The sequence below is a fragment of the Pristis pectinata genome, chromosome 3, assembly GCF_009764475.1.
Source record: "Pristis pectinata isolate sPriPec2 chromosome 3, sPriPec2.1.pri, whole genome shotgun sequence".
NCBI lineage: Eukaryota > Metazoa > Chordata > Chondrichthyes > Rhinopristiformes > Pristidae > Pristis > Pristis pectinata.
Window position 1 is genome coordinate 78,664,444 of NC_067407.1, and position 26,565 is coordinate 78,691,008.

The 26,565-nt window shown below is 42.3% G+C and overlaps 1 protein-coding gene across 1 annotated transcript in view; it reads right to left on the reverse strand.

Moving 5' to 3' along the window:
• The window catches only part of pcmt (protein-L-isoaspartate (D-aspartate) O-methyltransferase), a 37,475-nt gene extending 15,614 nt beyond the window's left edge, over positions 1-21,861 (reverse strand). Inside the window, exons 1-3 of the mRNA XM_052011014.1 lie at positions 21,666-21,861; positions 11,337-11,441; positions 8,230-8,261 (exon numbers count right to left, since the gene is read on the reverse strand). Coding sequence (XP_051866974.1) covers positions 8,230-8,261; positions 11,337-11,441; positions 21,666-21,846 — 318 coding nt within the window. The 5' untranslated portion in view covers positions 21,847-21,861. The remainder of the gene's footprint in view (positions 1-8,229; positions 8,262-11,336; positions 11,442-21,665) is intronic.
• Between the last annotated feature and the right edge of the window lie 4,704 nt (positions 21,862-26,565).

The following is a 26,565-nucleotide window of genomic DNA, read 5'->3' on the forward strand; positions in this document are numbered from 1 at the left end:
AATGTATGAAAAGTGATGCCCATTACTGATACAGATATTCTACAATAGTTAATCAATAACTGGAGGTAAACTGGTGCAGAAAAACATCTTTAGCAGTGCCGTCAATATGTAATTTCATTAAGTGTTTTTAAAAACTTCGATTAAGTGAGGAATCAAAAATAAACACTTTTGGAGACACAAGAGACTGCAGATGCTGGAATCTGGAGCCACAAAGAAGCTGGAGGAACTCAGCCAGTCAAGCAGCACCCGTGGGTGGTGGGGGGGGAGGGGAGAAGAGGAACTGTCAACATTTCAAGTTGAAACCCTGCATCACCCCTTACTTGGGGCTCACCTAGACAAGTACAAATCTATAATCACTAAAGGAAACCAAAAAAGCTATAAATACATTCACCTACAAATTCCTTTTGAGGTTGGTCTGCATAAAGTGGCTGCCACATTTCCTACAACAATGTGTTCACTTTAAAAGTACTGTGGAGCACTTTGGAACATTAAAATTGTTAGAAGATACACATTACATGCAAACTTCACTTTCACAATGTGAAAGCTAAAGATCTATTTTCCATATTTCTTTATGCCATTAAAAAGGACATTTGGCCAGGATCTATGCTAATATACAGAGCAATCCCATTCCCCCACTATTTTTTGCTGCAACCTATTCTCCCCACAATGCTACTCCCCACCTCCACTAGGGGCAATTTACAGTGACGTTATATTAATCTACAAATCCACATCTTTGGCACAGATGAGGAAACCCACAGTCACAGAGAAGACTTAAAACTCCAAATAGCACTGGTGGTCAGGATTAAACCTGGGTTGAAGCTACAAGGCAGCAGCTTGATTAGTTGGGCAACTAAAAGTTTGGAGTGCATATTAATATTTGAAATGCCAATAATTTTCTTATCTATTATTCTTGGATGTGGCTGATGGTGGCATGACCATAAACATAAGCTTTGGGTAGGCTTCTTAAACACTGCAATCTTTGTGTTGTTTGGTATAGAGCTCCATGTTCACCCATTGTCAAGGGAGAGATCAAGATACTTATCCCATAACATTGTTTTTCCTTTCTTCCTAATCAAATGTGGCAATGATTCACTCTCATCCTATGGGGGGGGGGGGGGGGGGGGGGGGGGGGCAAGAAAAGTTCTCCCTCCCTAACTGAGCCAGGTATATGTGCCCATGATCCAGACTTGCATCAATCTCCTTAATTGCCTTCAAATAAGCAAGCAAGCCACTCTGACAAATGAATCTGCTACAAAAGAGTCATTGGCATCAGCTTAAGAAAGAACATGATAAAGGCACATTGAAGTCAACTGATCCTTTAAAAGGTACACCACCCAAACTTGCGCCCAAATTAAAGGCTCCAACCTCAGATCATTATCCAATACCTTGCACACTAATACATGCGAACCAACTTTTCAGGATCTTCGACTACTCTCTCTGGGCATCTTCTGTCCTACCAGTTGGTCAGACCCAAAACAAGTGACAGTACAAAGCTATAAAATAGGAAGGATGTCCTCAATATAGACAACAGACTCCATTAAGTCCACTGGGTTCAGGCCAAACAAGAGCAAGGGCACCTCTTGCAATGCCACTTCTCACTCTCCCTTAGCTGATGAACAGTAATCTTATGTTGAATGCTACATGAAACCAGAGTGGCAAGGACACCTTCTATCACATTGAGTGACACTGCTAAATTGGAAAGATTCACAACAAGTTCAGCGACTCAAAAGCAATTCAAGATCTAATGGATCAGCAACAGTGACAGAATTGAATCTCACCATGATCCATTACATGACCTGGCACAGCCCTCATATCATATAGTTGAATAGCTAACAAGAAAAGGCAGCTCCCTTCACATGCTTAATGATGGTGAAGCTCAAAAAGACACAGCTGAAGTGCCCGCAACTATCTTCAGCAATCCAGGGAAGCCTCCTTCTGAGATTTAAACTACTATAGAAGTCATTTTCACCAGGTTGACTTTGATTCCACTCAAGATACCAAGAAATATCTGAGCACAATAGATACAGAAAAGGCTTCAAGTCCCAATGACGCCTTGGCTATTAGCAAAGACTTCTCTTCATGACATCAAGAACAGCTACAATACTGACATCTACCAATGTCAAAACTGCCCCAAAATGCCACACAGAAAAAATAACATTAGAGACAAGACTGCAGATGCTAGAATCTGGAGCAGAAAACGAACTACAGCAGGAACTAAGCAGATCACGCAGCATCTGAGGCAGCAAAGGGATGATCAATGTTTCAGGTTGAAACCCCGTGTCAGGACCCAGTGTGAAGGAGGAAGATAGCCAGTATAAAGAGGTGAGGGGAAGGTGGGGAGACTGGCTGCTAGATGATAGGTGGAACCAGGTGAGGTTGGGAGAATGGTGAGATGGAGCCAGGTGGGGGGTGGAGGGAAAGTATAGAGACAGAGGCTAGTGAGCACTGACAGAGACCCAAATGGTTTTTAATCTTCCATCACTCGGTTAGCTGTGGGGGCTTTTACTGATTGCAATGTTCAATTCCATTTATAATTCCTTAGATAATAAAGAAGCCCAAATGGAACTCAGCCTGGATTAGGATCAGGCAAAGGCTGGTAAATAGCCAGTAATATTCACACCACCTGCCAATCAATAACCATCTCCAGCAAGCCTATCTAATCACCTCTCCTTGACATTCAACAGCATACTAAGTACTATGAATGCAAGAGTAGGTCAGAGACTGGGTATTCCAAGTGATTAATCTCCCAAATTCCTTTGACCATCTACAAAACACCAATCAGCACAGAGGAAATAACTTTCATCCAGGCAAGTGAAGAGTAAATCAAACTCCATTTGAGAAGTTTATTGTCCAGGATCCAAGCAACTTACTTAACTGACACCTTTTCCCACAATAATACATGGTACATTCTGCAGGCACAATCTGCAACATGGGCTGGGACAATTCACCACAGCTGTCCCTACAGCAACTTCTAAACATACAAAACATCACCCCCTGAAAACTCCCCTCCAAGTCATGCACCATTTTGATTTGGTAATGTTACCATTCTTTCATCACTGCCTTGCCAAATCCTGGAACTCCCAGAAAACACCGAGTACCTTCAACATACAAATAGAGTGATTTAAAGCAACAGCTTGCTATTACACCCTACAGACAAGCAGGGAAAATAGATAGCTATACTAAGGTCACACAGCTATACAGGCAGTTTTTTGCAAATTCATTCTATAACTCTTTCTATCACTGCTCCCTCTGTGAAACAAGCCTTAAAATCTACCATCCTAATCTCTCCCATTTGGCTTGGACTATCTCTGCTGATATGCTTGTCAAGTGCTCAGGAACAGCCAACAGAAGAGGAGACAATGCAAGTCGTTTGGCTGTAGAGGGCTTGCAGGTAACCTTTGAGAGTTGCTGCACTTGTAGATCAACGTTCAGCTAATGCACTGATGATGGAGAAGGATACAAAATCCAGTAGCACAGTTGCCAAGTTAACTGCTTTGTTGCATATAGTGAACTTGCACTGTTCTAGCTCCAAATCCATGCAGCAAAGTGGCAAGTACTCCCCCACACTTTTGACATCTGTCTTGCATGTTATGGGTCAGCTTTAGGTTGGGGAGGGGTGGGTTTGTTGAGTCAGCAGTCAAGAAGCTTTTACGTATATTAACTGCTATTTGAATTATCAGCAAATAGTCTCATTCACAATACTATGATGGAGTGAAGGTCCTGGCTTCCTTGAATCACAGTCTCAGTCATACAGAATGCCACACCAACCAGTGGGCACCCTTCGGTATTAATCCCAACTTCCAGCACTTGTCCTGTAGCCTTCCATGCCTAGGCGATTCAAATGCTCATCTAGACACTCCTTAAATGCTGTCAGTGACTCTGCTTCTACCACTCTCTCAGGTTGTGCATTCCAGGTACTCACCACCATCAGGTGAAAAAGGTCCCCCCCCACAGATCCCCTCCAAATCTCTTACCCCTTACCCTAAATCCATGTTCTCTAGTTTTAGTCACCTTTGATAAAGGGTAAAAGTTTCCTGCAGTCAACCTCATCCATATACCTCAATCATGTCCCCTCTTACCTGCTTCACCTGACTGTGACATACTTCTCAATTCATTGAATGGACCATACAGCATCCTCGGGCAAAGTTAGAGGCAGAGGGGTCTGCTTCTTAATCAATAACTCATGCTGCTCAGACATGACGGTCCTGGCGAGTTCCTACTCACCCAGCCTGGAAATGTCCAACAGTGAAGTGCCACCCATACTACCTGTCACGGGAGTTCACTTCAGCTATCCTGATGGCAGTCTACATCCCACCACAGATGGACATAAAACCTGCACTCAATGAACCATACTCTGTGGTCAACAGCCTTGGAAACAGGATACCGAGGCCCTCTTCATCATTGCAGGCGACTTCAACCAGGCCAATTTCAAGAGTGTGTTACCAAACTACTACCAGAAAGTCTCTTGTCCCACTAGAGGCCTGAACACCCTTGACCATTGCTATACAACCAAAAATACCTACCAAGCCACCCACCCCCCACAGGTAAATCAGACCACCAGGCTGTGCTCCTTCTCCCTGCATACAAACAGAAGCTGAAACAGGAGGATCCAGTACATACAGTGCTGGTCTGAGGAAATAGATGAGATTCTAAGTGACTGCTTTGAGTCAGTGGACTGGTCCATGTTCAAAGACTCAGCTGCCAGTCCAGATGAGTATGTCACCACCATCACGGGTTTTATCAGCAAGTCTGTTGAGGACTGTGTACAAAAGAGGACAGTCAAGGTGTTCCCAAACCAGAAATCATGGATGAACCAGGAGATCCATGCCCTACTAAAGTCTAGGATTGCAGCATTCAAATCAGTGACCCTGACCTTTACAAGAAATTGAGATACGACCTCCGTAAAGCTAGAGATGCCGAGATACAATATCAGTCCAAAATAGAGTCCCAGATCAGCCACCAGTTGTGGGAGAGCTTACATTCTATATAACGGGCTACAAAATGAAGTCGGGCAGCATCGCTGACAACAGCGCATCCCTTCCTGATGAGCTTAACACATTCTATGGATGTTTTGAACAGAAGGGAATTAGTATGTCACCACCCACCCTGGCAGCCTCCAATGGAACTGAACCCACAGTCACCGTTGAGGAAGCATGATCAGTCTTATGGAGAGTGAACCCACTGAAAGCATCTGACCCGGATGGTGTCCCTGGCAGTGTCCTCAGATCCTGTGCAGATTAGCTGGCGGGGGTATTTACAGACATTTTTAACCTCTGCCTACTTCAATCTGAGGTTCTGGCATCTGCCATTATGAAGTGCTTCGAGGCTGGTCATGGCACACATCAACTCCAGCCTCCCAGAAAATCTTGACCCACACCAATTCGCCTACGGTCGAAACAGGTCTACAGTGGACACCACCTCCCTGGCCCTATGCTCAGCTCTGGAGCATCTGGACAGTAAGACACCTACATTAGACTGTTGCTTATTAATTATAGCTCCACCTTCAATACTATCATTTCAAACAAACTCATCACCAAACTCAGACCTGGGACTCAACATTTCCGTCTGCAACTAGATCCTTGACTTCCTGACCAAAAGACCACGATCAATAAGGATAGGCAGCAACACCTCCAGCACGATTATTCTCAACACTGGTTCCCCACAAGCCTCTGTACTCAACCCCCTACTCTACTCCCTATACACTCATGACTGCATGGCCAAATTCTGCTCTAACTCCAACTGCAAGTTTGCAGATGATACCACCATAGTGGACCGTATCTCAAACAACAATGAGCCGGAATACAGAAAGAAGACAGAGAGCTTAGTGGAATGGTGTCATGACAACAATCTCTCCCTCGATGTCAGCAAACCAAAAGAGCTGGTCATTGACTTCAGGAAGGGGTGCAGTGCACATGCGCCTGTCTACATCAATGGTGCTGAGGTCAAAAGGGTTGACAGCTTCAAGTTCCTAGGAATAAACATCACCAATAGCCTGTCCTAGTCCAACCACGTAGACACCATGGCCAAGAAAGCTCACTAGAGCTTCTACTTCTTTCAGGAGGCTAAAGAAATTTGACATGCCCCCTATGACACTCACCAACTTTTATCGATGCACCACAGAAAGCTTGGTATGGCAACTGATCTGCCCAGGACTGCAAGAAACTGCAGAGAGTTGTGAACCCAGCTCAACACATCACAGAAACCAGCTTCCCCTCCATGGACTCTGAATATGCTGGCTGCTTTACTGAGGCAGCAGTAAGTATAAGACAAAGACCCCACCCACCCCAGACATTCTCTTCTCCCCTCTCCCATCAGGGGAAAGATACAAAAGCCTGAAAGCACATCCCACCAAACTCAAGGAAGCTTCTATCCCACTGTTATAAGACTATTGAATGGTTCCCAAGTACTCGTGACCTCACAATCTACCTCATTATGACCTTGCACCTTATTGTCTACCTGCACTGCACTTTCTCTGCAGCTGTGACACTTTATTCTGCATTCTGTATTGTTTTACCTTGTACTACCTCAATGCACAGTGTAATGAATTGATCTGCATGAATGGTATGCAAGACAAATTTTCACTGTACCTCGGTACAAGTGACAATAAACCAATTCTACCCTTAACCTCCTCAGGGATGACAGACCTGGTCTCTCATAACTGAAACTAGGTAACATCCCAGTGAATCTCTTCTGCATCTTCTCCAGAACTATCATTTATCTTATAGTGTGGTGACCAGAATTGTATGGAGTACTTCAGCTGAGGTCTGACCAATATTTTATAAAGTTGGAGCACAACCTCCCCATTTTTGTATTCAATACCTCAACTGAAAGTCAGCATCCCATATCCTTCTTAACCACTTTGTCTACCTGCGCCACCACCTTCAAGAATCTTATGACTTGCACACCAACGTGCCCGTTCCTCAATGGGGCCCTACCATTCAAGGTGCATGTCCTTGCCTCATTAGTACTCCCAAAATGCGTCACCTCACATTTATCAGGATTAGACTCCTCCTGCCACTTTTCAAGCCATTCCACCAACACATCGATATGGTTTTGTAGCCCAAGACTCCCCTCCATGCCATCAACAACTCCACCAGTTTTTGCATCATCTGAATTTACTGATCATGCCTCCTATGTCCATATCCGAATCAATGGCATATATTACAAACACCAAGTGTCCCAACACCAGTCCCTGTGACTTGTGATGTTCCACAGGAACCCAATCACAAAAATAACCTTCTACCATCACCTGTCTTCTATTGCCTAGCCAAATTTGGATCCAATTTGCTCTACATCCCATAGGCCCTAACCTTTAGGACCAGTCTCCATTGGACCTTGAATGCCTTACTGAGGTCCACATAGATCATACCTACTGCACTGCTCTCAATACACTTAGTTACCTCCTCGTAATTCAGATTGGTCAGACAAGATTTTCACTTGGAAAAACCATGCACTTGAATTGCCTAGGCAAGGAAGGCAACAGGCCATCTCTGATTAGCTCCTGCCTTTCCAAGTGATCATTGATCCTGTTCTTCAGTAATTTTCCAATGACATCACTACTAGTGACGTCAAGCTCAATGTCTACAACTGCCAGGCTTTCCCCTGCTGCCCTTCTTGAAAAGCAGCACTGCATTTGCCGTCCTCCAGTCATCTGTGGCCAGCAAAGATTTAAAAATATCAGCCAGAACTGCAGCAATCCCTTCCCTCTCATAGCATCCTAGGATAAATCTCATCCAGCCCTGGGATTTATCCACCTTTAAGCCTGCTTAGGCATCGAGTACCTCTATTTATGGAAACTTGCACTAGAATTTCACTTTCCCCCTTCGCTGAGTTCTTCAACTACAAAGTCAGTTTCCTTGTGAACACCGATGATTCATTTAGAACCTTACCTATAGCTTCTGCTCCATGCACAGACTGCCCATGTTGTCCCTACTCTTGAAGTGAAGCTTCTGACTCTAACCATCTTTTGATTCTTATGTGACTCAGCTACTGGGAATTTTCTGTCTGACCCCACTGCCTTTAGCTTTAGCAGAGTTTCCTGCCACCATACTCGGTTGAAATGAAGGCAACAAAGCTTGGCTCCCTTCTAGCATTCCTCTCATGCCACATCCAGATTAAAAAAAACAATGAGGCCAAGAGCCTAAACTGTAGTAATTGTTACTTATCTTACTGGCACACAAAACTGCAAGTACAAAGGTAAAACCAAACCAGGAAATAATTTACACCTACCATATGTGGGGCACTGATTGTAGCTTGGAAACCTGTAATACAAGAAAAACAAATGACATTCATGGGCAAATACTGCACAAATATAAACCTCCAGACAAACTGCTGCAACTTACAAATCCCGAGGCACTGTTTTTCAATAATTTTTAAACGTGTAAAATCAGTGCAACAACCTAGCTGCACAAGTGAAACATGAACAGAAATAGTCCAATCATCCCCTTGAGACAGTTCTGCCATTCAATTAGATTTATGCATGATTAACACAATCCTACCTAACATTTTTAGAACAGTTACAATTCTTAAGAGAATACTATCCATCTCAATACCAAAAGCATTTCTAAGTTTACTTACACCATAAAATGTTTCAACCAAATTACATATTGAAACACGAGGAAACTGTATACCTACATTATTAACTTTAACTCTTCGAGGGGGTGAGTGGTGGAAGAATAAAGATTGGTATGAGGGGCTGTAACCCTTTCCCAAACCACATGCCTTTGTACATTTGTTTTACTTCACTTGAGCAACAAATTGGTTAGATTTGTCTTCTTGTATAAAGTTCCTCCAGCTTCTTTATTTCTGTATTTTTCTATGGTTCTTTCCCACAGGACTACTTGGGAGGGCAAGGATTAAAGATCAGGTAAACAATGCGACTGCAGCTTGAAACACTAAGAGTAAATCAATTAGAAGGCTGATAGGCAAACATAGCATGGAATCAGGAAGATGTTGGCAAGTGGTCCACAGGTATACATCTGACTTAGTTGGCCGTTATTGGCGTTGATCACTATAAAGACTAAGTCAGTCAAAGAGAAATAAGGAGACAAAGAGGAATGGAAAGACCATGGAATAGAGGGACAATCAGCTGAAAAGGAGAAAATCTAGTTGCAAAAAAATTGCAAAAAGATTTGAACCTGAAACTGCAAATCTGGGACACAAATCTTCAGACAATTCAGCAAGGTGTACATACACATGAATCAATGTATGTGATTTTATAAACACTGCATGCAAAACATGGCCAAGTGATAAATAGCTACATGCAAGAGCCTTCATTCAAGAATGCCATCAGAAAATGTGGCCTGGATCTTGCAGCAACAAGGTGGGTGAAAAAAAACTGGTCATTCTAAGTTATTACTCTGTTAAACTAACGGCATCAAGATTGCCATACAAACACATTCTAATGTGGGCCATTTCCACATTACCCAAGGCCAAGAGTTAATTGCATTTGTGTAGACAACTAACCCAAAGATGCTGCACCAGAAAGAGTACTTGCCTCAAAGCTGGAGAAAACTTTATTGAAAATAATGGCTGCTAATGCTCCAGGTACCAGACCTTAATGAGCTTATAATATTTTTGCTATTATTCCGAGACTTGGAAAAAAAGTTTCTAACAGCTTGTTAGTGTGCGTGTGTGCGCTTAAATTTAAGTTTCTCAAATGTTTCTAAAAAGTTTGAACATGAAGCAGTTTAGTGTAGGTCTGATCTTACTGTCCTTTTCTGAGTTTGTGGGTTGATATAATCTTAAACACCCTATCCATACTCATTCTTACACCCAAACAATTTAACAGTGTTAAGCGCAGGCTGTGGAATGGAATGTACACACTGAGGATCTCCGAAGGCATGAAATGCAGTTTCTAAAACACTAACTCAGTTTCAAGCAAACATCTCACTGCTAACTGCAGATTCTAGGCAACTGATTTGCTAACATCACTATAGTTGGGGAAAATGAATTGGAAGCCAATGGAATTCAATTTATCAACACAGGATACTGTGAAAAGGCAGTAGGCTCATTAGCTGCTGCTTCATTTTTGAACAGTAGACCACTAGTCATGAGTAAATAGCAAGCTTTGAGAAAAAAAGCATATCTCACATCACCTGCAGCCATAATAAACTCTGAAGATAAATGTTGCACGTTATAAATATTTCACATATAAGAACTAATTTTTGAAAACATTTCAATTCAATGGAAGCACCTGTCTAATGCGTGAGGAAAAGGGAATATTAGCTGCAATGAAAATAAGTATTAAAGTGTGGATAGGTAAATAATTTAGGCAAAAACAAACCTCTTCCAATCAAATATTTTGCTTCAGCACAGCCAGCTTAATATGGTCCTAATTTTGTACTAAGCCAGCAAAACCTCCCACTCAACAAAAGGACCAGATTGTTAAAATCAAGCTTACATTATTGAAGGATAAGCTGCAAGTGTTCCATGGAATAGCATATCATTGAATTAAAAAGCACAGAAAAAGGCCCTTCAGCCCAACTCGTCCATGCTGATACATTTGCCTGTGTTTGGCCCATATCCCTCTAAACCTTTCCTATCCATGTAACTGTTTAAATGTCTTTTAATCCCTTTCTTATTTCCACCCATATAGCCTCATGGACGATCCCTCAAGAATATCCTCCCCAAGTATTGCAGTGATATTCTCCCCGATCAAAAACGCAACTCCCCCTCCTCTCTCACCCCCATCTCTATCATGCCTGTAGCGTGTGTAAACTTGGAACACTGAGCTGCAGTCCTACCTCTTCCTCAACCATGTTTCTGTTATGGCTACAATATCCCAGCCCTATGCCCCAAGTCCTCTGCCTTACTGATCAGGCTTCTTATATTAAAATAAATGCAATTTATTCTATCAATCCATCCTCACTGTCCAGCCCGCCTGTGAGATGTACTTTATTCAAGTAAGTCAAATAAGATGCAAACACATCACTTTTAGTAGAAGTCCTAAACAAACGTTGCCATTTGTTTGCTGAGTTACTCCTTGGAGAGACTGCTTAGCATTTATACTTTTGCAAGGCAGACCTCAGAAAGGGTTGTGTCATGTAATATGTGAAATGAGGGCTGAAACTGTTTCATTTTTAATAAGTGTGCACTTGGGACAGTGAAAGAAAAGTAGCTTTTGTGGATACATGTATCTATGTAAATTGTTTTTAAAAACTGGTGAACACTCACATTTTCTAGGTTTTCAAAATGAAACGTTCCACGATTTCTGAAACACAAGGCATAGTGAAGAGTGGGAAGTATTAGGACCAATCAAGAATGTGCACAAGGGGATGTGCTGGCAAGACCCAGTTTATTATACACAGAAGAGAAAGTCCTTTGGAAATCCTTACCTATAGACTGGGGGGAATCTGTGTAGGGATTACTCTTTACATAGTGGCAACGGTCTGTGGCCAACATTACTTGATAAACCTGCTCTGTCTTGATTATTCCATTTTCTGTAAAAAGGAAAGAAAGAATTAATAGAATCAATTGCTTCCCCCCCCCCCCCCCCCAATAATGGAGCAACTGCGCAGTCACTATCAGGTTCTACTTCAAACATCCAAAAGAAACAAAAGTAGATCTTAATGTGTTCGAATATTGTTTAAGGCAGGAACACTGCCCATTGAAATAATGCAAGCCATCTCTAGCAAAATCCTAAGTGCCTGAAATTATAACTTGATTAAAATCATACACTACTGAATTGTTAATCAACATTTAAAGTTCAATTATACAGAGGAAATAATATTACATTAGTTGAATAGTTACGAAATGGGTTTTGATACCAGAGTAAGAGCTCTTGCCACCTCCATACCCATAACATAGTTTTGCTAGCTGTGTCACACATTTGATTTGCACACTCTTTGATTACCTGGTCACACTTTGATTACTTGATATATGAGAGCAGCTTAATCTGGCCAGCACCTTATATACGACTTCACAAGTTGGAGTCAAAGGCCTCTGTCCTTGCAGTTTTGAATGCATAGAAGAAAACATTATGATTGAAGTTACTCGAAGAGCTACATGCAGTTCTTTGTGCCTGCTTCACCATTCAACATGATGGTTGATGTTTTATCTCAGTGTCAACAGAAGCCTCAACCAATAACTACAGTTCAGCTTAAAATCACAACACTCCAACCCACAAGGGTTTCTTTTTGTCTCACTAACCCATTTCATTTGTCACGCAAGATACTCTACGACATAGCTGTTGGAACAAATAAATGAAATAATACAAGCGTTGTTGCCATATGATCTTTCCTTCATTCCTATTGCTGTACTCATTCAGTTCATATATATTTTTTATATAGACAGTTTTAAAAAGATAGTTTTGATCAACAGCATTAGCTAAACGCACAATTGAATCACAAAATTAAAAGGGAATTTCAAAGAATCCCAGATTACAATGAGAAGAGGTAAACTGTGCAAGATTCCAGTGGAGAAATACCACTTCTGCAACAATATAATACTACTCCCGTTTTTAAAAGTCAACGTCCACCAACTGGACTTAGCTATCGGTAGCATTCACAGGACCTAAAGCAATGGTTCCCAATCCACAGCCCACTGGCTACATGCAGCCCATGTCACACTGGATGCAAAGCTTCTTTCTAAAATGGATACACAGGAAGTTAGGCTAAACCCACCTAACCTACAAAGGATTAGGAATAGCAAACATGACCAACTAAGACAAACAGTTTGAGAACCAGCAGTTTAAAGGTTTGCACTGGGCTGAGTGCCATATACTCACTGAAAAACCATTCAGTAAAATCAGTGGTTTGTACAAGCATCCCTATTCACATGACAAACATATCTGAAATTCAATTTTCCCAAAAGAATCAAGGCTTTCCAACTAACTGTTTCAAACAAAGAAAGATCAAACTGGAAAATTTAAGATACTAATCCCAGCTATAATTATTGTATCAAGTCCAAGAAAAGTTCTAATGAAATCTAGACATCACTGGATCTTTATTAATCAATATTCCCACGGAAACACACAATAATCACAGTTAATTGCAACATAAGCATCAGTAAGATGAGGCAAAGCTCAAGCAACAATTATTAACTTGAGTAAAAGGATATCTTATACAGCAGATTCTAAAAATAGACAAAGTAGATGGATCAATCATTCCTTGATTGAGCTAGCTGGAGGGATCAAGCACAAAATCAACTGAAGGCTCAACAACTTACTGAGAACCCTGAAAATTCAAGCATAAGAGATTCAAGAGCCACCCAATCAACATCCAATAGAACAAGGGAGAACGTGGTATCTATTTTTGAGGAGCACATTTAAGAGGTGAAGTCCTCAAGTGCAAAGCAGCTAGGAAAAGATCAAAAGAATTTTCAGATGTGGCCAATCTTCACAACCTGCCAGAAAACAGGTTACAGATTTAGTTGAATTTAGGTTAATACACTTTGTAACTGTCCAAATACAAACCAGTTGCACTTGACACCAACATTTGCAATGTAATGGAGACCTGAATTTAAAAATCAGGTCAAATTTAACAGCTGAATAAATGCATGGTTTACATAAGAAATACAATCAGGAGCAGGTCACATAGCCCTTTGAGCCTGCTCCACCATTCATCAAAATCAAAGCTGTTCTGCCCCAGTATTTTCCTGCACTACTCCCACGTCCCTCAACTCACTTAAAATTCAAAATTCACTTTGGGATAGCGAACTCTGAAGATTTACCACCCTTTACATGAAGAAATTTCTCCTTGTCTCAGTCCTAAATGGTCTACCCCTTATTCAGAGACCATGACCCCTGATTCTAGACTCCTTAGCCAGAGGAAACATCCTCCCTGCTGTGACCCAAAAGAAATTTCTAAATTTCAATGAGATCTCTGACAATTCTTCTAAACTCTAGTGAATACAGGCCTAGTCTACTCAATCTCTCTTCACATGGCAAACCTGCCACTCCTGGAATCAGTCCAGTAAATCTTGACTACACAAATAGCAAGAATATTTTTTTTAAAAAACACAAGGTGTCACATAATAGTTCACGAGCAGTATCGCCAAGGCCTTTAATAACTGTACCAACCATTCAGATATCTAATGATTTGCTGCACCTGCACGTTGGCTTTCAGTGACTTGTTTCAAGTGATGTTGTGTACTTATAAACATCAATGTTACCCAAATTCCCATATTTAAAAAATGCCCCACTTTTGGATTTGTGCAACAAACTAGATAAGACCACATTTTCCCCACATTGTATTTCATCCACCATGGGGTCACTCAGTCATTCAGCTTGTTGTTATCCCCTTGAAGCCTCCTTACATCTCCTCCCCACTCAGATCAGCAGTTCTGGAAATATGGCATTTGATCCCCTTGGTCAAATCATCAAAATAGATAATGAATATCTGAGGCCCAAGCAGCAATCACTGCTGTAACCCACTAGTTACAACCGGCCCATCCGAGAAAGATCTATTTACTCCCACTCTTTGCTTTCCGACTGATGACAAATTCTTAGTCCATGTCAATACATCACCCCTAATTCTGTGCGCTCCAACCTTGTTGGCCACCTCCTGTATGGGACCTAATCAAAAGCTTCCCGAAAATCCAAATGTAATAAAACAATGATAATCCAGCACCCTAGGATTTGAATACTGCTGGACTGAGATTTTTCAAAATATTGGATGTTATTCCCATCAATGCAGCAGTTTTTCTTTAAAAACAAGATTTTACACGGTTGTATAATACATTTTCCCATGCACCCAGTGAGTTTAAAAGGCGCACAGAAAACAGTTTCCAATGAGTTTAAGGGAACTCAGGAAATTGAACTAGACTAGCCAGATACCAAACTATCAGAATTATCAGATAGTGGATTATCAGTTATACACACCCACTGGTTCCTGCTCATCTATTTCAATAGTCATATGCTTAAAGCATTCCCGAAAGAATCAGTGTCACTAGTTCCAGTGTCACTGTTCCACAAAGTCAGCTTGAGCCCTAATCCCCAATATGCATGCGCAAAGATGCTTCAGCTTTACATCGAGTTCTGCACAGTAAGAGAGCCCAGTTAAAATATTTATTGCAAGGTAAAAGGTACCAAGAATTACTTTACAAGAATGATTACATCTATGAATATTCAAAGCAACAAGTGATGCTCTGGTTAGTAAATTTAGAAGCTCCAAAAATAGAGTAGTTGCAACTGAGGACCTCCAACATAATATGATACTCAAATATTATGACCTAAATAGAGAAGTTATATACCACTTGCCTCTTTGGTAGTGGAGAAACACTGCCGAGTTGAAGAACTGATTAAAAACATTGAAAATTTCCAAAAGATAAATCTAATCTCTTCTGTTGCAACAGAAGTAGTGAGTTATCAGTACTAGAGTGAATTTAGCAATTTTGCATAGTAATAGAAAGAAACAATTGCTAAAATCTTACATAATGTTGCACCAGCAATTACTGGAGTTCAACAGACATTATACAAATTGAAAGCAAACACTGGGCAAGAATAATTTAGACAGCTATTCAAAGTTCATGGATAAAACTTCCTGTACTAGCTGCAGACCAACAGAATTTGGTATACCTCACTGGAAAAGATCTTGCATTTTGTTGAATGAACAACTAGGATGCAATGCAGGCATGAAGTCATTAATGAAAAGTTATTTTAAAACCTGTACATCCTGGTTAAAGATTTTGTTTGTTGGTGGAGAGAGTGGGAATGGAGAGAGGTGGATGGGAATGGCACCTAAAACTAGAGGATAGGTACAATTGGATATAATAAGGAATTCCAGAGAAATTTTTCTCTGGAGTAGAACTCACTATTAAATGCAGCAGATGAGCCAAATAGTTTACCCGTAAATGCACCTATGCTAAGTGCATGAGAGAGAAAGGAATGGGAGGGTACACTACTCTGGTCAGATGAAATAACATGTAAAGAAGCTTGATGCAGTATCAACAGTGGCACAACTGACGAGCTCCAAATCACTGAAGTGCACAAGTTGACAACAACCTGGAAATTGGCTTCCAAACAAAAGTAAGTACAAGCATCTTGTGTACTGCAGCTCAACGGAAGAAGTTGGGGTGGCTAGGTTCTGCAGCAGAACAGCTAATGGAGGCTCCAATTAGACATGCTAGGCTCTATTGGGAAGGCACGTTCTCCACATGCCCACTCCTGGAAACCCCTGGCCCATGACCATTCAAAGTGGAAAAGGAATATTCCGGATGGCACTGAGAACCACGAGTCCCTGTGTAAGCAGCACTCAAGTCAGTGCAAAGAGCAAAAGCAGCACACCATCTGACTGTTCTGTCAGCCACTGCCTGCCCTAGCTATGCTTGAGTCTTAGGGTTCCACAATGGCCTCAGTCACCTCAGACCTGATGTGGAAACAAGTCATCCTCAATCCCAAGGACCACCCAAGGTGAAGAGCTGGCACTGTATACAATTCCAACATTATCTCCCTTTCTTACACTCTATACTTCAGCTAATAAAGGAAACTATTCCATCTGCCTTTTATTCACCTTATCTATTCTTCAACCTTTAATACCAGATGTTGTTAAAGCAATATATTCTAAAGAACTTTCAAGCCTATTAAATATAGTGAGTTACTGTTATAATATACAATACATGACAAATTTGTATAGAGAAACAGCAATTAATAAATAACCCTGAACAAATTTGTAAGAGTTTATTCAGTTAAGTAGTGGGTGGAACACTGAACAACCCGTTTTCTTTCAAAGATGACATGGCATCCTTAACGTCCACCTGCCGGCAGGAAGGGCCCAGTTTTTAGGTCAAAAATACTGCTTCCAAAAATTCAGCACACCTTCAGCATTGTGGTAGAGTACAATCTAAACTCCCTGCCCAGATCTACAAAATGAAAGCTCAGAGTTAAGTGCCACCATGGAGATACAGCCGATATTTAATGAACTTTCTGAAGTTCTGAATAATGAGTTGCATGATCCCTGTCAAAGCAACAATGCTATGAAAAATAAGCCTTCTAATACCAACACAACTATTCCTAACAACACAGCAGGCAGTTTGAACCATTTCAAAGATATTCTGACCAAGTTGGTGCATTTAACTGTCAATCTGTACAGTAGAAATGGTTGCAAATATTGCATTATCCATCAACCCAAAGATGCAGTGCCCTGCTTAAGTAAAGTGTACATTAGGACAAAGTCCTATTGATGTAGATTTACTTAACCAAAATGCTCTTACACGATGACTGACCTAGTAATTTTCTGAGCAGTTAATGCATTCACTTGAGAGAGAGAAGACACAAGAGACTGCAATCTGGAGCAAAAAAAAACTGCTGGAAGGACTCAGCAGGTCAAGCAGCATCTGTGAAGGCAATGAGATGGTCAATGTTTTGGATCGAGACCCTGCATCAGGTCTGAGTGTAGAAAGCAGGTAGCCACTACATAGAACTGAAATGGAGGGGTGAGATAAAGGCTGTTAGATGATAGGTGAAATCAGATGAAGGGCAATGATGGGCAAATGGAGTCAGGTATGGGAGGGTGGGAAGAGACGGTAGTGTTAAGACAAAAGCTGGTAGGTGATAGGTGAGGGATGATGGGCAGATTGAACCAGATGGGGGAGGGTGAAGAGTGGGAAAGGAACACAGGATGTGGGTTACCTAAAAATGTAAAATTCAGACATTCATACTATTTGGTTGTAGGCTGCCCAAGCAGAATACAAGGTGTTTTTCTAGTTTGCGTTTGGCCTCACTGTAGCAGTGGAAAAGGCAGAGAACAGACAGGTCAGTTTGTGAATGGGAAGGGGAAGTGGAATGACCTGCAACCAGAAGCTCAAGCTTGCCATTGCAGACAGCGCACTGTATATTCATTCGAGGTTCTGCACCAAATCCAGTCAGACTAGATTACATTTTTCACCTACTTCAATCTGGATTTAATCACATTTTTGAGGAAACATCTGCAGTACATTGATCCTAGATATTACACACAATCTATAGAAAAGTTCAAAGAGAATTCACTTGCTACTTCGTAACATTCAACATTTTTAGAGTTTCTTTCATTGCCTTGAATGGATTTTATTTTAATTTTCCAGCTTGTACATATTCACCAGAATAATGGAAGAATTCCCAGAGATTTTCTCTATGGGGAACTAATCTCAATGAAGAGGCCATTTGGGCATCCACAGCTGCACCTCAAAGACACATACAAGGAAAACCTTAAGGTCATGGGAAAGCAGCACGGACAAGTGGGATGCAGCTGCTCGAGATCGCAGTCAATGGAACCACAACTCTGTAAAGGCTTCCAAAACAAAAACAATAACCCAATACTACACAAGAGAGCATGCAGGAAGGACAACATACAGACAAGCCAAGTCCACATCCAAATGCAGCAGTTGCAGTAGGGATTACCACACTTGTATGTGTCTCTATAGCCATAGCAAACTGAGAGGACTTACTAGGGTGCAAAGCCATAATCTCAAACCTGAAGAAGCCTATGAATGTATTATGATTTTGCTATGCAGGACCAATTCTGCTTAAATATTAACAATTTAACTTAATTAAAATGATTTATAACAGTACAAATATAACTTAGGTGGGAAAACATATATATCACCCTCGTAGATGCACAAAATTCCACAGAACTATTTTATAGCTGGGGTAAATGTTGAGGATCACCCCTACAGTCTTGGCACATAACTTTCCCCTAACCAGCATCATTAAAAAAAGTGATCTTGTCATTATTGCACTTTGTTTGTGACATGCACAGTTCCTACAACAGTGCCCCATTAGCTACAAATTATTAATATATCCTGAATGGGAGGAAGGTACTAAATAAATGGAAACCTTTCCTTCTTTGAAAGGATAAAGTTTTCAATATTTAACCCCTTTATGCTAAAATTCTTTTCTTACAATGTGTCCAAAAGGAACCTGGATAAACACAGCATGGAGCTTCCACATCAAGTTGAAAGTATTTCATTCAAGTCAGTAATATTGATGCATGGATCAGAAACTGTGTCTTCTCTTGTACTTTCAATAGGAAATAAACATCAGATCCAATCACACACTGCTCAACTTGTTAGTACTAAATGGTGCCAAGTGGTCCTTAAACCATATCAATCGTTTAAACACCCCTCGCCATCCCTTTGCACATTTTAAGTGAACCAAGTTTGGCAGACTCAACCCAGATTTCACACCAACATCCTCTGGGAACTCAGTTTATACAACAACCCTTCAAGCTGAGAGACAAGTCTTCCACACCTCACTTAGTCAAGTCCCAAAGGCATGAGATAGCTGCAAAACAACATAGCTGTTCTGCTTATATTGAGCACTGCATCCTTCCTTGTTGTACAGCCATACTGATTGGGTCCCATTCTCACATTAACTATAAACTTAATTATTCGAGTATACTTTAGGATAAACAGAATGTCTAAAAATATTTTGGATACTTTGTACCTATCAATGGCAAAAGTTAACATCATGGAAGGATATTTAAGACTTAATGCTTTAAAGGTAACAAAATATTTGATATCAAAAGTAAGAGCATTAAAATGCTCTAACACACCCGCACACTACCTGAATGAATCATCAGAAAAGTCACATTGCTTCCTCTGGCTGAAATAACTGTTCTGAATTATCACTACTTCACTTTGGCTAAATTAGCTTCGCTATGCACTACCATTCTAACCTTTGCCCCAACAAAATTTAAATCACTCTGTTGTTCATGTAGTTAAATCTATTTTGCTTACAAACACTGCAACTAGGTCATAATCTTCCAAACCATTTTTATCTAACCAATGCAAACCATTTAATCCTACCCTTTAATTTATGATTTGATGGTAGCACTCTTGGTTAAGAGAAAGGAGGTTGAATACCATGTCTAGACTGACAATCCAATGTCATACTGGGGGAGAACGACACTGTCAGAGATACTATCTTTTGCAGGAGATGTTAAACCAAGATCCCCATCCGCCATTTCACTTGGACCAAGAAAATCCCACGCTACTATTTCAAAAATAGCAGGGGAACATACCCCTGTAACCTGGCCAATATACAGTATATTCCTCAAACACCACAAATAGATGATCAGACTATTACCACAATGCTACTCGTGACAGCTCATTGTACATAAGGCTGTGTTTCCTCCATTACTACAGTTCTACACTAATTGCTCGTGACTCTCAGAATTCAAGAAAAATATCTAAATGCTCAGCTTTCCTCCGAGGATCACTTCAGAACACCATGCCTTTTTACACTTCCCTGTTCTGCACAATCCATTGCTTCGCTTGCTTTCCTTGGCTTCTGGAAAAAAAAGCAACATCTCTCTTAAGAAGTGTCAAATAAATAAAGGTAAACAGTAACTGTGGGGATTCCATCATATTTTCTCACAATCATTATTGTGGGTCTGTTTAACAGATATTCAAAACTATATGCCAACACCTTCCCTCTCAGTTGGTGTTCATCTTTCAGATACCTCACTAGCCCTCATCAGCTGTCAATTCATTAGGATACAATAAAGAATCTCTCTTCATCATTAGAGGCAATGTCTGAAAACAGCCTAGTCAGTGAACACAAGAATGTAAGAAATACAAGAATAGACTCTTCAGTCCCTCACACCTTCAACGTTCAATAAGATTATGGCTGATGTTTTTTTTTACCTCAGTACCACTTTCTTGTATTAACCCCAAACCCCTTAATTCCCTTCATATCCACAAATCAAGCCAGTCAACCCATTGGCAAGTATGTAACCTAACATGTCCCAGAACATCCAGCATTATGGTCCAGAAAATCCTGAATCAGCAGCAGAGTCCTGGCTAAAGATCTGGATACCCAAGGTCAAATCCAATTATGACAGTTGCGGAATTCATTTTAAAATTAATTTGAAATTGAAAGCTAGTATTAGTAGTGGTACCCATGCCAGGTATGATCAGTAGCTCGTATCTGTATGTATATGTATGCATAGAATGGATTGCTTAGTTGTAGATAGATGACACGTCTAAAGGATAACTTTTATCACCTGCGCCAGTCACCATGACAGTGGGTGGGTGTTGCGCCAACACGACAGTAACCAACAGATTCGGACTGGTCTCGTCTCACTGCACCAGAGACTCGCAGGACATCACTGCAAAACCGCAGCGTCGCAGTCCACCGCAATATCGTCGCTTAGCCTGACATTAAGCGGACTGAGACGAAACGGTCTTCCAATTAAAACGTTAACGCTCCTCCTCCTTCCACAGAGGCTGCCTGACCTGCTGAGTGTCTCCAGCATTTGCGGCGGATATCCTGCACCTGTAGTCGATTTCTGTCACTGCCTGCAGTTAGTTGCAGCCAGATAAGTGGCGTGTCAGGGCTGCTCCGGCCGGCTGTGGGCTCTGCCCTGCCCGCAGAACTGCGCCAGCAGCCTGACCCCCGGCGCGCAGGCCGATCAGAGCCGGGGAGGAGGTGAGGGGTGTGGTCGAACACTCTCCCCTGACAGCCCGACCCATCCACATCGGCAGCCTCTTGTGCCTCCCCCCACTAACTGCAACCGGGCGAGGAAGCCCCAGCACTGCCACACCCCCCCCCCCTCCTTCCACCGGGTGCCCGGGGAGGGGGAGGAACACACGGAGCCCCCCCAAGCCGCAACTCCCGTAAGCACCGAGATGCCGCCGCCGCCCCGGCCTGATTACCTGGGGTGGGGGAGAGGAACAGCGCGGCGGCCGGCTTGCACACCCCACCTCCCCAAGCTTGCGGTGGCCCACCCCGCCCTGCCCTGACTCACTGCGCAGGTTGTTGACGAGCTCCGCTTGGCTGTCTCCGCCGCACTTCCACGCCATGCTTTGACACAGAGAGCGCAGCAGGTACAAGGCCGCCGTCAGGACCACGCCTGCGCACACCGCCCTACCCACAATGCTAATCACTTCCAGCGCCGACGCCCCCTCCGCGTCACCGCCCGCCTCCATGACGTCGCGCCGGCCGCCGGGGCCCCGCCCCCTGGACGCGACCGGGCTGGTGGGCGGCCGGGAATGCCGGCCCGAGAAGCTGCTATTCCTCGCTCAGCGGCACTGCCTGCGTCCTCGATCCCTTCCCCCCCCCCCTTCACTCCTCCCCACACACACACACGGCAGCAGGTGCACGGTGCAAGTTGCCTGTAGGCGTTGCGTGGGGCTGAGGGGAAAGATAAGCAGGTTACCGGGCAGCGCCCGGCTCGGGGGTCACGTGGTGTGTGTGGCCTGGTGACGTTGGGGGGGGGTCCACCGGCGGGGAGGGGGCGGTGCCGCCAGCTGTCGTGACGTGTGGCCGTTCCACGGGCCAACGACGGGACAGTGAGTCGACCTCGCCCAGCGTTGCTCCATGTGTCAATGACCTGCACCCAGTGTCCTGCCAATAACAGTGGGGGCCGACCTTCTTTTGCAGTGCCCCACGTGTCAGTGAATCCTGTATCCAACGCACTGCCAGTGATACTGGGGGTCGACCTCCCTCTGCATTGCTCGAAGGGAGTGTTGATACCTGAAAAGCAAAATATTGCAGATGCTAGAAAATGAAATGCAAAGTAGAAAGTGCAGGGAATACTCAGCAGGTCAGGGAGCATGAGGAGTGAGAGAATAAGTGATAGGTCAATGACCTCTCTGATGAAATGTTAATTCTGTTACCCACCATAAATGCTGCCTGACCTGCTGAACATTCGATCATGTTTTTATTTCATTGCACTAGTATGTAACTGACTTCCTGCAACATGTGGACTGTAAGACAAAGCTGCAAAAAGCTTGGAGTGGAACAGGTGCAGTGGCACCCCCAGCTCTGAAACAATTGCTGTCAATCAAAGATGACATAATGAGAAATGGTTCTCAGCGCCCCACGATAAAAAGTGGTTCCAGTGGCCCTACTAAAATGATTATTAATATGTGCTTATCTGTTGTGTCATTGCACATGGAGAATAATATTGGAGCAAATCTTTTATTAGTCCCAGATCACTGGAGGCCTACCCCTAAGACATGTTGTTTAATGCCAAATGATAGAGGTTTCTGGTGGGAGCACTGCTTCCAGCATGTCAACATGGCTGAGGTTGGTATGGGGGCTATCTCAGCAGAAACAGCTGCCTGCATTCACCAGATAGCTTTGGTAGCCAATGGGGCCCTACCTGCCGGGCTTACCAGCCCTCAAAGTTGTTACTGTTATCAGGAGACACAAAAAATTCTGCAATGCTGGAATCTGGAGCAATACACAAGAAGTATTGGAGGAACTCAGCAGGTCAAGCAGCATCCATGGAGGGAAATAAACAGTCGACGTTTCAGGCCGAGACCCTTCATCAGGGTCATTTTGTTTGTGAATGTATGTAAAAAGATTTTTCTTAATTTAAATACTAATTTTTTTAACATATAATACAAGAAAAAATACACACCATCTAAAAAGGCAACTATTAACTGAAAATATATAGTAACTAATAACTTCTTGCCTTTCACTCAACATCAGATTTCTCCTGTTCATTTGAACAGGGGCTGCTGTGCTTGTGCATGGGGACCAGGGATTCTGCGGAACCTCACACTGCCCTACTGGATTCTATGACAGGTGCATCAGTACAGCACAGGGTTGGCCACAGCTGGCATCAACAGAACAGAGAAGTGCCAGTGCTGAACACACAGGCTTGTGCAGAGAAATGTGGGAAGGTCTTGATATAAGCATTGGTATCAGGTAAAAGATAGGTGCCATTAGTTTTGTTTTTCCAAAAATATACCTTACTCAGAACATATACAGTGAATACAATCAGAATGAGTCAGCATCTACATTCGGTTTGCAAGCAGTTCAATGCAACATCACCACTAATGTTTCTTCCTTAAACATTGCATCAGCGCAGTGTTTTGAGAGGCTGTGATCTGCCCCTCTTCTCTGCTATGGCATTGTATATGGAAATTAATTTTAATACTGGCTAAGGTCCAGCAGCATTGGACGCATCCTAACCGGCTGCATCACTGTCTGGTATGGCAACTGCTCTGCCCGAGACCACAAGAAACTTCAGAGTTGTAGACACAGCTCAGCACATCACTAAAACCAGCCTCCCCTCCGTAGACTCTGTCTGCACTTCAGTGAAGCATGGACTATGCTTCCATAAAGCAGCCAACATAATCAAAGACCTCACCCACTCCGAGCATTCTCTCTTCTCCCCCCCCCCCACCCCCCTCCATCGGGAAGAAGATACAAAAGCCTGAGAGCATGTACCACCAGGCTCAAGGACAGCTTCTATCCCGCTGTTATAAGACTATTGAATGGTCCCAGTACGATAAGAGGGACTCTTGACCTCACAATCTACCTCATTGTAGCCTTGCAATTTATTGTCTACCTGCACTGCACTTTCTCTGTGTCTGTAACACTACATACTGCTTTTCCCTTGTACTACCTCCATGTACTAAGGTGATGAAATGATCTGTATGGATGGCGTGCAAAACAAAGTTTTACACTGTAGCTCGGTACATGTAACAATAATAAACCAACCAACCACTGGTCACAGGGCATAACATTAACACCAATTGAACCCCTGTGGCATTGTTCCAGCCAGCTAATATCAACGTCAGCTGATTTATTGGAGTCTTGCACCAAGCAAGTAATATCCATGTCCAATGACTGACCGTTATGTGCATTGAGCAAAGAAATAAAAATCCAAAAAATGAATGTCTGACAAAGCATCTTCAACCTGACTCATTAACTCCGAGTCTCTTTCCACAGATGCTGTCAGACCTGCAGAGTATTTCCAGATCTTCTGGTTTTATTTGCGTATTGAGTCAAAACTTACTATAACTCCTGCAAACTGTTAGCTAGACTTGCCTTTGGATTTTTAATTTCCACAGCTTTTTGCATTGAAAATTATGATAAATTGGAGATCCAAATGTCATGACAGAGTCTCCAGCACTGTACTGATGGACTCCAGAATTTAAATGTTCCAGCTACTGCTGTGGGTTTGAACTTGTGCCACTGGATCATCAATCCAGGGCTTCTGGATTCTAGGCCAATAGCAAGCACTGTATTGATGAACTCCGGAATGAACCGAAATAGAAAAAAGCAAGGTTGGATGAGAAAGAGAGAGGACGTATTAAGTAACTTAACTTTTAAGTCAACAAAATTAATTAAAATCTGAAGGAGTGGGACTCGACATTATTTCATTTCTTCAGGAAGAAGGAAGTGTGGAGTCATGGAGTAATACAGCGCAGAACCAGGTCCTTTGGCCTCCCAATTCCATGCCGGCAATATGTAACTTGTATACTAATCCCATTTTATTCTCCCCACATTCCAATCAACTCCACTCCCCTCCCCACCCCAGATTCTACCACTCACCCACTCACTAGCAGCAATTTACAATGGCCAACTTTCACATCTTTGGGTTGTGGGAGGAAACCGGAGCACCCAGAAGAAAGTCATGTGGTCACAGGGAGAACGTGTAAACTCCACACAGGCAGCACTGGAAGTCAGGACTGAACCCAGATCACTGGGGCTGTGAGGCAGCAGCTCTACTAGCTGTGTACTTGAAATGAAATAAACAAGCCCATCTTCCAGTTCTTAATTTAGTCTATAATTTTCATGTAAATACCTTTCAATATTTCTGAATGGAGACCCAATTTTGCAGCTAAGTAGATCATTGCATCTCTGCTATTAACTTCAAATTGTTGCATTTAATTGCCTGTCCATGTTTCCATTCAAATTTATGCATGTTCAATTGTTAATTTTACAATAAATTCCATCCAGTTTTAATCTGCCATTGCTATATCGTTACATTGTGGACCAAGAGTCCTACTAATGGCAGACAATAGCATGTGATATATAACAAATATCAAAAGACTTCACAGCAATGTGCACATGAGAAGTATGAATATTATTTGATTTGCTGGGGCATTGTGATAGTAGTATTAATGTTAACAGATATTCAATAGACCTTATTATGCCAAAGACAGGAACACTACTTTAGAATTAAAGCTCAGATCTACATTTATCTGAGTAAACTGAATAAAAAAGAATTTGCATTTGTATGACTCCTTTCAAATTTTAGATGCTTATCTGAAGCATTTTTCAACCTTTGCGGTATTTTAGAAATAACAGATTAATGCCAATTTTCACACAGCACGGTCACACAGAGAAATGAATAACCACCTGCCAGTTACAGCTTCTTGGTCATGATTATAACCGGCAGGAAGGATATTGGCCAGAATTCCAGAGGACTCCTGCTTCCAAACATATCACAAGGGAGACTGAATTGCACAACATATGGAGGTGTTGGCTGACAGAGATCGGATTGGCTGAGATAATCCCTCACAGATGATCCACTCTCTCTCACCTGGCACCATCACCTTTTGTATCATTCAGCCTCTTTTGGTCTCCATCCAGTAGTAGACATTCCTTTGGCTACTCCACTCGTCTCCCTTCTGAAATCATAGAATCGTACTGCACAGAAACCGACCCTTTTGGCCCACCTTGTCCATGTGAGCATGATGCCTACCTACGGTAATACAATTTGTCCAATGGTTTGACCTATGAAGACAAGCATAGAAAATGCCTTTTTTACTACCCTATCCACCTATGTGAGAATTTTCTGGGAGCTATAGGCTTGCACCCCAAGATGTCTCTGTATATCAATGGTCCTAAAGTCCCTGACATTTTATCTATATGTTCTACCAGAATTTGACTTCCCAAATTGC